Source organism: Pecten maximus, chromosome 17 (genome assembly GCF_902652985.1).
Source record: "Pecten maximus chromosome 17, xPecMax1.1, whole genome shotgun sequence".
Taxonomy (NCBI): Eukaryota; Metazoa; Mollusca; class Bivalvia; order Pectinida; family Pectinidae; genus Pecten; species Pecten maximus.
In genome coordinates, this window is record NC_047031.1 from 8,641,294 (window position 1) to 8,653,246 (window position 11,953).

The 11,953-nt window shown below is 33.3% G+C and overlaps 1 protein-coding gene across 1 annotated transcript; it reads right to left on the reverse strand.

The window, feature by feature from the left end:
* Positions 1 to 488: 488 nt before the first annotated feature.
* Positions 489 to 9,978, reverse strand: LOC117315849. Its single transcript, XM_033870253.1, has 10 exons — positions 9,395 to 9,978; positions 8,029 to 8,054; positions 6,683 to 6,703; positions 6,261 to 6,281; positions 5,746 to 5,931; positions 4,899 to 4,977; positions 3,743 to 3,880; positions 2,566 to 2,625; positions 1,690 to 1,788; positions 489 to 639 (listed from the first exon to the last, which is right to left on the reverse strand). Exons 1-10 carry the CDS (start codon positions 9,474 to 9,476, stop codon positions 569 to 571), a joined length of 783 nt encoding a protein of 260 aa, XP_033726144.1. The 5' UTR covers positions 9,477 to 9,978; the 3' UTR covers positions 489 to 568.
* Between the last annotated feature and the right edge of the window lie 1,975 nt (positions 9,979 to 11,953).

Sequence of the window (11,953 nt, forward strand, 5' to 3'; positions counted from 1 at the left end):
TATCAGGTATATACGTCTCTGGTATAACTAAAATGACAGTTACTCAGTAAGTGCGGGAACTTATTTTCACAGTATTCTTTATGGTTCATATGGACCAGATAAAGGAAAACCGCTTTGATATTTAGAATATAACGTTTATATGATGTATCTGATGCTTAATTACCAATGCTTGTATGGTGATGTGGAGTTATCTGAAATAAACTATTCTCTACCTAAAAACGATAACATTGTAGAGGTTGTCTCCCTTGTTCTGATTTTTATTTCATGTCAATCTAAATATCTCGGAGATATTTCCGGCAAAACTCGGAAATCTGATTGGAAATATTGTTTTTTTCCCGCGATCTTTACTCAAAATCGAAAGTCGAAAGTCAAAAGTCGAAAGTCAAAAGTCGAAAGTCGAAAGACAAAAGGTCCTCTCACGGCTTCCGTAGTAGCCAACACTTGACCCGCTCCTTTGTAGAGAAAAAAATATATAAAACAACAATGTGTTTATCAGTAGGTAAATTCCTTTATACATGAAACATCAATAACAGAATAAAGTAGATATCGAAAACATTGAGATATGTTATCAGTCCCGGTAATGACGTGGAATTCTGTCCCCAAGTCTCGCGAGAAGATCTCGTGCTCTGGCTTTGTCTTCTGAAATAAACACAAAAAGTACGTCGTAAGATGTACTCATGTTCACTAACACAAAGATCCAACTCGTTTTTTTGTTTGTTTGTTTTTTTTTTTCGTTTGTTTTTTTTTTTTTTTTATTATTAAACACATCTATATCAAGCACCATTCCATCAAGAAATCAATTTATTATTCCAAATATTGATTCAGGGTCATATTTATAGAAAAATAATATTGAATTAAAATACACAAAATAAGTCATGAAATACATGTAAAATGAAAAAAAAAATCTGAACGTATATTTTCTCAAAACCATCAAAAACTTGTAGCCGATGCTAACAGTTTCTGTAGAGTTACTTTGTGGTAAGAACGAGTAGAGAACAACTTGTAAGTCACACAAATAATAAAATCTAAAAATAGCACATGATTATTTTGTGCATTGTAGGTAATACTCATGAGCTTATTGTTCTCCTGAAACATACATTTTCGCTAGTGTTGTTGATTTTTTTTTAAACTGAACAAATTGCATGTCAACAGCAAGGCTCATAATAAGCCATGATGCAAAATAAGAATTGAAGAAGTTAATTCAGTTAAATTGTATCAAAGTAGTGATTTTTAGCTTATAAGATATCACGGTATTTGCTATTTGGATGACCCTTAACATGATAATTCGAACTGTCATTCAACAATGACGTCACAACGCTACGTTTTATTGATAAGATATCTATGAAATGTTAATCTAGAATTGTGAGTCACATATGTGTCTTTATTTTTGTATTTATTTTATTTTATTTTTTTTATTTTTTTTTTTTTTTTGCATTAGGCAATAAAGCCTTTGAGCAGATACAAACCAATTACAATTTATGGTGGAAATTTGATGTACAATTGAGTAGTGATACTTAAATAAGTATAATAAGGAACAGTAATAATTCAGTTAGCATATAACAAACCAACAAAACCAATTTAGTAAGCGAAGGGTATTCGAACATTACAAAAAAATCAGTTAAATAATCTTCCATTTTTTATTTCATTAGCTTTGTAAATATATATAGCCAAATTTTGAACAATACATACCTTGTTTTTCTAAGTCATTCATAATCTCGTCAAGCGTAAGACCACTTTCAAGCGCCAATTCCACGTCTCCTAAAAGCTTGTCTTCTACGAGACGAAGTGCTGCAACGATAGATGGTGTATACATTAAGCAGGTCAACGGAAATATCAAGTAATAGGCATTACGTAAAACATCCTTGATTGTAGAGTTTCGCAGCAACAAAATATAACCTGTCAATTACTCTGAAGCTCTTGCGGCGACAACAAAAACGCGAGTGCTTGTGGGGAAGATTCACGTGATTTGAAATGGATCATTCCTAAACATAATGACATGGTTTCAAATATTAATCCAATGATATCAGAACAAAACAAACACTTGCTTATATACGAAATTTATTATCATATTGCTCTGGACCGATTCAAAATATCATACCAGAGAAGTCGTTTAATATTGGCATCGTGGGACTTCAACAAAGCGTTAGAAAAGGTGAAAAACGTCAATCTACTTTTCCCCGTAACATTCTAAATCTTTCCTGTTTATGTTTCCCATCTTTAACCCCGGAACATTCCAAAATCTCCCTTTTAGGTTACCTACTTTCCCCCGGAACATTCCAAATCCCTCTTTTAGGTTACCTACTTTCCCCCGGAACATTCCAAATCCCTCTTTTAGGTTACCTACTTTCCCCCGGAACATTCCAAATCGTCCCTTTTAGGTTACCTACTTTCCCCCGGAACATTCCAAATCCCCCTTTTAGGTTACCTACTTTCCCCCGGAACATTCCAAATCTTTCCTGTTTAGGTTACCTACTTTCCCCCGGAACATTCCAAATCGTCCCTTTTTAGGTTATACCTACCTTTCACCATGGAACATTCCAAACCTCCACTCTTAAGGTTACCTACCTTCCCCCCGGAACATTCCAAATCGCCCCTCCTTCGGTTGGCGGTAGCCTTCGTCGTTATCTGAGTTTAAAACATAGAGTCAACATCACTTACCATTTTCAATTACAAAAAAAAAATATAATTAAAAGGATTATAGAGTGTCAAACACAAATAATGTAATACATGTACTCGATAAATACAAGCGCACTTATATATAAATCTGCTGCGTCCTTCTAGGACTCGTCAGTGATGTTAGAGACACCACAAAGCTAATTCGTCCTTCTAGGACTCGTCAGTGATGTTAGAGACACCACAAAGCTAATTCGTCCTTCTAGGACTCGTCAGTGATGTAACGAGATTATACAGCTGTTCCGTCCTTCTAGGATTCGCCAGTGATGTGAGCGGACATCATACAGCTGTTATGTCCTTCTAGGACTCGTCAGTGATGGCAGGGACACCATACATCTGTATCACCCTTCCAGGACTCGTCGGTGATACTGGAGGCCTAACATTTTGACATCCAATTCTAGCGGAGTCGGTCAAAGAGAAAAGTGCCTCAATATATCTAGAAGGGAACTGGGTTGCAATATCCCTAAAATTTATTAAATTCCCTATTTGGATATTAGACGAATGTTAAAGATATCAAAAATGCGCGTTCTCCTGAACAGGTGCTACAATTTGTATTAGTCCACGCAATATTAAATAAGTAGCCCTATGTTCCAAAATTAAATACATGTACAAGCGAAGAAAGCAACCCCGTTGATACCAATATGTCCATGTACGTATGAATAAAATATCTTACACACGTATAACAGCACGTCTACCTTGAAACTCGGTTAACTCGAAGACTCGGATAACTATAAGGTTTTTTTCACGATCCCGATGACTACGAGTTAACGAGGTTTGAATTTATATGTTGAATTGATGGTCCAATCTAATCAAAATTAGACTTGTAATTTCGCTCCTCTACGATACACTGCAATACAATATCTAACGACACCCTGTAGGAGGTCTTTTCAGAATGACCTCTGAGCCCAGTCAATACTTTCAAAAAGTCATTATTATAAATAGAGATGAAGAATTTTCAAATTGAAATTCTTGTGCGCTAGGATACTTTTTGTACACCTACCGTACTTCTGTAAAACGGAATAAAATAAAATTATCGACAGCTTCCCCGTAATTATTGACCAACACTTACCTTCTGAAGTAACGTCAGCTGAGTTGGCTGCTGTGAGAAGTTTTGCTAGTTTGATGACGTCAGAATCCTTTGTAGAATGTTTGGGCTTTTCATTGGACGGATCTGGTAGAGGCTCGTCCCGAAACGTACCCATGTCAACTAAATACGAGAAATGTTTTACATTATTTTATGTCACAAACTGTCTTATATGAACCCGAATTAAAGACAAAGGAGAATATCTTGGCGACTTTAAGGATTTCTTTTTTTTTCATGGTAGCTTTTTTTATTTAGGTTTCGCAAAAAACCGTATGCAATGCTAATTTTATTTATAAAAGCTATTAGTGGCACTCATATTATCTATGCAAAATTCGTCTTAAAATCAAAGACAACTATTAGATATGATCCGATTTACCGCAACTCTCATTGGCTAAATATGGTTACGTCAGATTTTTTTTAGATATTTACCTGGGTATCAATTCAGAAAGCTTGGTAACTTACGAATTTTCGTAAATATTTACGAAAGTGTTATGCAAAACATACGAAGTTCGTAGGTCCGTTTCACAAGGGTGTTCGTATCTAAAGTCAATATCGTACGTTCTCCCGGTAAAAATAAACCACTCTCTAACTTGGAGGTAAAAAACGACGACACTTTTTAGGTGAAAACTGTTCGCCGCTCAAAAGGCATAGTAGCTCTCTTATGCTAATTTGTAATTGAGTACGACGTCGTTTTTGTTCAAAAGGGCATGCTTGCGTACGATTTTAAATTATTTTCTTATGTTACGACAGGATGGATATGGCGTAAAGTTACGCAAGATTTTTGTGAAACGCTTTATAATTCGCAAATAGTATCTGACTTACGCAAAATACGTAAGTTATATGATGCTTTGTGAAACGATGCCCTGATACTTCTATTTTGTTACAGTTAATATTGTGTTACTGACGTCATAACTATTATGACGTCACAATTTAAAATATTTCGATCAACCGACATTGTTTTCAATCAGGTTAGTATGACACCTATGACGTAATACATAAAATGTATGATTCTGTTAAGGTGTTTATTCTGCATTTTAAACTCGGGATATGATTAAATCATTGGATAATCTCGGTATTTTCCGGTAATATTAGATGTTGTAACCTTGGATGTATAAAAGTTATAAGACATCTCAACACTAACCATTATGAGTCTCCGTTGTGCGTTGGACGTTCTGGTGTAGCTGTTGGTCCGTCAGTGTCTGTAGGGCCAGCATTAAGGCCTGAAATCAGACGACATTATAGCTTTATGTCTAATAAAATAAAATTAGTTTGAAGGAATGACTCTATCAAAGAGAATGTATTTACATTTGGCGCCGCAGTCTCCAACTGCCTCAATGCTAATCTTGGCTGTATCTATATGAGTTGGTAGAAGCAGTCAAGGTCATATTGAGTGATTGTTACGCCATTTTGATCAACGTCATGAAAATGCTTCGCTATGCGGTATGAATGAATCAAACGCAGCGAAGATAATGATTTAGAACCATTGTTTAATTACTAATACGTCATTTGGCACTACATTGTATGTTGATACTCGTCATGGCAAGGCTTTATACTGTGTCATATTGTTTGCAAATCAAACACAGGAAGGAATTCGGGTTTTTTTTTCGTATCCCTAGTCATTTTATATAACTTGCATGCTGTGATATTACCCTTATTTTTGTTACATAAAGTTTTTCTCTGTATTTTACTTATGTTTAGTCGTAGTAATAGCTATACAGAGCTAATGTTCTTTGTTTTAACATATACGACTTTAAATAAATCTCCTTGTAGCTTGTATCTAAAGATGTTTATCTTGTTCATATATGCAACCTTGTATCCGAGCTGGGACTCAAGCCATCCTCCTTATAATCACTAACCACTATCCCCACTACTAGACCTCGTCGTCTTTACTTACATCTCCCATATCTTCATATAACATGTGGAAACCGATGACGTCATCGGATTACCAATAACAATGAAATATTTAACTAAAAGTATTGTTATCTTACCTCAAGGGTTTTTCCCTGTAATCCAGCCAGCCCTGCTGTCATTGTGGAATCTCCCGATATTTTCAAGTCTCTCTGTGACTTTTGATCTTTGTCACGTGACATATTTGATTCTGACGCCATTTTTGATTCTGTAGATTTTGACTCAGCTCTTAACTGTCCATTTTTGTTGCTAGAAATATCTGTCAACTTAGATATGATAACATTCTGTTAATATTGTTGAGAGATTGCAATTGTAATGAAAAAAGTAGATATCAATTATAAACAAAAACAAAAACAAAACAAAAACAAAAACAAAAAAAAAAGCAAACAAAAACTACCGAACAAATTTAAGTTTAGATGCAAGGACATCCACTGTTTAATTTATAGATATGTAGATATATAAAAAGTAAATGGTATTTTAATGAGTTTATCTTTTTCTTTTCTTTTTAACATGGTTTAAAGGTGTTATTTTCAGGCAAAGTGTGTTTATTTCGAAAAAGAATATGAGACGATTTTAAAAGATGATATTGACTTACCAATGAGCGAAGTTTTGAAAGCTGAAAAAAAAATTACATAAATAATACATCTATCATTTGTATTTTATCTGAAAATAATATTAGTGTCATCAGAGATCTTTTATTGTATACAGTCATATTCCGTCAACCATTATATTGGGAAATAAAATTTGAAATAAAAAAAGTGCAGGAGAGTAAATTTCATTCTGTTCATAAATCTATGAAATTATATTTCGTTTCTAATTCGAGCAAATCATATCCAATGTTGTAAGAGGGGTGGGTTCAATAGGGGAAATAGAGGCAGGTCTTTTAAATCTTTAATATTCCTGAATGTCTGGAGGAATTATAATACAATTTTGTCTAGTGCACTATCTGGAGATTATTTCCAGGTGTTGTCTATTCTTCTACACATTAATGATATTTTCATTCATTTAAATGCTTACCTTTGACTCTAGACTCTGTATCTGTGAAATAAAAATACGTATAGGAATATATCAGCATCTTTTCTATTGTTTAACACAAACAGATTCAAATATAATATATATAATGTATTTGGAAAATGAACCGGAAACACTCTCTATGTCGTTATGATACCGTATTACATCAAAAAATTGTGTGTACTTGCTTTCGTGGTTTAGATATTTAAAACTATTTCGTGAGTAAAGACTTTTGTGGTTAGCCCATACAACAGTCATATCACGATAATACATACCATAAAATTCCTTGTATTTATGTATTTGGTTCATTTTATTCTCATTGAATGTTTTATACTTCACGGTACTATTTTAAAGACGACTAAACAATGTGGTTACCTCATACAAAAGAATACAATACATAGTTATTTTATCAAATCCAGTTGTACATGTACTTAAGAAAAGCTCGTTATTGACAAACTTTTTTTTTTTTTTTTTCGGAATATGATTTCACTTTTCTCTGGCGGAAGTGTTCAAATACGTGATGCGCTAATGGAACAAACTTTTATTTAATGGTATTGTTTTAATCCCTCAAAAAATGTTTGTGTGATTATTGTATTATCAAACGATTTTTTTATCCCTAAGGATACGTATAGTCATTAATATACCTTCAAAAAGTGGAAATCCATCAACCAGTCAGTACAACAACCACATATGTTACTGTTTTATGGATTCGCCAATAATTTAGACCGATATCAAATAATTATTTAATTAACATTAAAAGATAAGAGCACGTGATTCTTATTAATATTTTAATGTAAATTTCATTCAAACGAATGTTGATTAAATGGGATATGAAACACTCATAAAATGCTACCTCCCGAGAAAAAGATTTCCAATCGAATGTCAGACCTACGTTTAAATACAGTTCCTAAGAGTTATCCCCCTTTAGTGCTGAACTGCGATACAAGGAAAACAAAATTATTTTTCTGTTGTTTTTTGTTTGTTTTGTTTTTTAATATTCAAACTTCCATAATTTGGTAAAATAAAAATGTTGTATTTCTAGGTAATGTTTCTCGGCTAAAACAGGATTCTCTCTGTAAACACTTAACATTTACAGAGGATCGTGGCATTTTTTCATCCTTACTTAGAAACAGTTGCATTTTTGAAAAAAATGCATATTTTTTCCAATATGCCTATATATGCGGAGAATTAGCATTGAAAGGCATAGCAAATTTTGCTACACAGGAAATGATGGCGCAAAGATCACTTATGTCAATTGTTAAGACAATCGGTTCATTATTTTACTTATGTCATTGTTTAAGACAATCGGTTAATTATTTTTTAACCGTGTCGTATCCCCTTAATTAACTTACCTTGTTTGATGAAGATGACCCTGCTCCTGAAAAAGTCAATTACAAAATATTTTACTATAACAAATATTTACAATAAACAGAGCTGAAATACTTGAAATCGCAATTTCGTTGTCCTTAGGCGTCGGCAAAATCGATTGTCTTTCAGAGATAATAGTTAGGACGACATTAACACGACAGTCTATTACATATAATGTTCTATTGTACAACCCTTATTACAGCCCAGTATATAAATTTATTCAATTATTTATTTATCTATCTATTTTTTTTTATTTTATTTATTTATCTATTAACTTTATTTGATTATCTATTTTATCCATTTATGTTATATATCTATTCATCTCCTTTATCTATCTATTTATTTATTTATCTTATTTCATTAATTTATTTATTCATTTTTATTATTATTTCTTCATTTTATTTATTTATCTTTGTATTCATTTATTACCGTTACTTGCTACATGTTACACAGTTTATTACATAATACAAGTTCATATGATAAACTTTTAAGTTTCCACTTTGTATCTATTGGCGGAAGTGATCGAATGAGAATTCATTAAATGTTAATTTGACTAAATTTTTATCTAAATTTTTGATAGAAAGGACCTTGTTATACTGGACTGCCATCTTGTTTGCCATCTCAGATGCGACCATCACCAGTATATAATTGGTATATTGATATACATGTTTGACTACATATACCTGTATAGCACTACAATGACAGAATGTTGCATCATAAAATGTCACACGAAGATACCAATTTACATAAACATTTTTCACAAAAAATACAACGCATAAACCTGATACATGTACATTTGTATATACACTTATATTTCTTATCCTCCCAACCCCCATCCTAGATCGTGGTCACAAAATAAACGCACACTCATTATACAAACACACACGTATACAAGCCCCACCCCCTAATCTCGCCCTACCCATTCATGCTAATCAACGCAAGTCTTATCTTTAATCTACAACTTTTTATCGCGATTTAGGATTTGTTAGTATTGTTTTATCATCATTCTTTGCATGAAAAATTATACAAAAAAATGTACAATATGACAATATATTGTGACGTCATAAACACTTAAGTCTTTGTAGCATAAACAGTCATTCCACCAGTCTTCTCTATTTACATGCCTAAAAGCATTTTAGCGGATTTGGTAGTGCGAGTTCTATGATAAATAGAATCTTACAATGGTGTTATCATACTATGAATTGTATAAAACGTGATTATGGATTCCAGAAGAACATTCAAGTCACGTAAACTCTCGCGTTGTGTCGTCTTTCTACATATACCCATTTGTAGCCCCTTCCTCTGAATGTGTCTCTTCCTCTGTAAACTTTTCAAACTTGTCACACTTACCTGTATTAACTGCCGGAGCTGATGCGCCAAAGCCGGCCATACAGACCACCGATAACAACAAGCACACAAATCGGACATCCATCTTCAAAATTACTTAGATTTTAGTACAAGTCAGAATCCGTAGTTTGGGTACGTTGTAATAATCCCTTGTAGTTTAATGACAGCAGGTTTTATTCCCCATTAAACGGAAGTTGTAAAATATCTCCTGTTTTCTTGTGAAGTAGTTTTATCACCGGGTAAATATTTCTCGTTGAATGTTTGCTGTTTTAACCCCAAAACGAGTCATAAACCAGAACACGTGAGTCACTCGAGGGACAGGCTACACTCGGTTATCACAGATAGCTTGAAATAAATCCCAGGTAGGTGATGCAGTGGTATAAATACTAAAAATCCAAAACTGCGTCGGCGCTGAGAAGTTTGTTTACACTGTAGTAAGGTCAAAGTTCATCATTAGGTGTGTCAACAGAAAATAGACAGATCGTCAAGATTTGAGGAAATGCCACAGGTAGCTAGGGAATGAAGAATCAAAGGTGGAAATCCATTCATAAATCCAAAACCTTCCTCGCCCATTAGAGACATTAAATTTTACAATAATGTATGACGTCACAGGACTTCCGGGTAATCTTCAAATTTGAAATCGATGTGAGAAGTTTGATAAGGAAGTGGTCGTGACGCGGTATATGACTGTCGTGTGTATATTCAGATAAGGCGGTACTTATTCCTCCGGATCCTTTAATAGTGGACTTGTGGGGATCTATTTATAACCTTTGATATTTGTCCTGGTATCAGAATATAAACGTATCCGAGGGGTTGGTATATACATGTACAATTTGTATGTAGATATCGCTTTGAAATATTGGGCGATTCCTTTAGCACAGCCTCGTAACGCCAGACTTTTATAGTACAATGTATAGTGTTATGAAGACTGCGAGGGTTTCACCTTTAATTTACGGTTGATGAATATACCCAATAATCGTCTCCGTAAACTAACTGTTCTATATATAGGTCAGGGCTATTAAATACCAGTTTTTAATGCTTTAAATTTCTTGGGTTCAATTAATAAAAATAATGAAGAATTTAAGATTATACTTCTCCATAAAATAACATATCACTAATTCTAATATTCTCTTCGGGAGATCAGAATCATTCGGAAGTCGGTATTTACTTGTACATAATCCTCAGCTCCATATTCACATAAATAAATATAATGGAGCTATAGAAAATACATTAACAAATTGAACGGATAATAAACGATTGAACAGAAACTATAACAAGATAAATAACCAAATGAAAAAGGACCCGTAACTAAATATAAACGGATAATAAAGTAACCATCACCGAAAAATTACCGGTTACAAATGGATAAAAGACCATATTTTGAACGGATAAATAACCAGTCGTCATATATAAATAAACAACAATTCATAAACGAATAAGCTTCAATCATGGACGGATAAACATCCAATTATCAACAGGTAGACATCCAATTATAAACGGATAAACATCCAATTGTAAACGGGTAAGCATTAATCACAAACAGATAAACATTAGTCATAAACGAAAAATCCAATTGAAAACGGATAAACCTCCAATTATAAACGGATAAATAACAGATTAGAAACGAAAAAATAACAGATATAAGCGAATAAACATCAATGATTTGCGGATAAATAACCAATTATAAATGGAAAAACAACAATTATAAACAGATAAGCAAACAATATTGAAAAGGTAAATCACGAATTGATCAGCGACAGTTTATAAAAAAAAACATACCAACAGAGTAAAGTAAGATAACAACCAAATATCAATAAATATATATTGTAAATGAATAAATGTGTTCCAGCTGAAAGATTAAGTTAAATAATTACAGTGTAATTGCAGTATGCTTTTTCCTGTTAATGTCAAAAGTTGGCAAGAAATGTCTTAAATGAATTTTAAATTGAATTATATCGTATGTCCCTCCCTAGACCCCTCGCCTATCACAGGAGAATATTTATCGTCACAACCAAGGAATGTCTAAATTTAATCCATATTTACGTGGACCGAGATAGCGTCCCCTCGTAAATTGGGGAAGAAGGACGGTAACACGGGTACAAGGTACACCTGTTTATACTTCAAGTGTAAAGTCTCGGCTACCCTAAAAGATGTCGATATTAGCGGGATAAACACGCTTTGTCATAATGAATTGCGTCTTAGTTAAAGTTACATATTGCCTTAAATATAGTTTGTACACGAGTTAAAGATACAAAGTAGGTTACACGTGATTTGTGCACGAGTTAAGGTTATTTCCATTATAATTATACCACTGATTTGTGTTAGAGTTAAGGGTACATGTATATGCTACCTTACACATTATACCTGTGATTTGTCTTAGAGTTAAGGGTATATACTACCTTACACATTATACATGTGATTTGTGTTAGAGTTAAGGTTATATGCTACCTTACACATTATACCCGTGATTTGTGTTAGAGTTAAGGTTATATGCTACCTTAAGCATTATACCGGTGATTATATGCTGCCTTACACATTATACCTGTGATTTTTAGAGTAAAG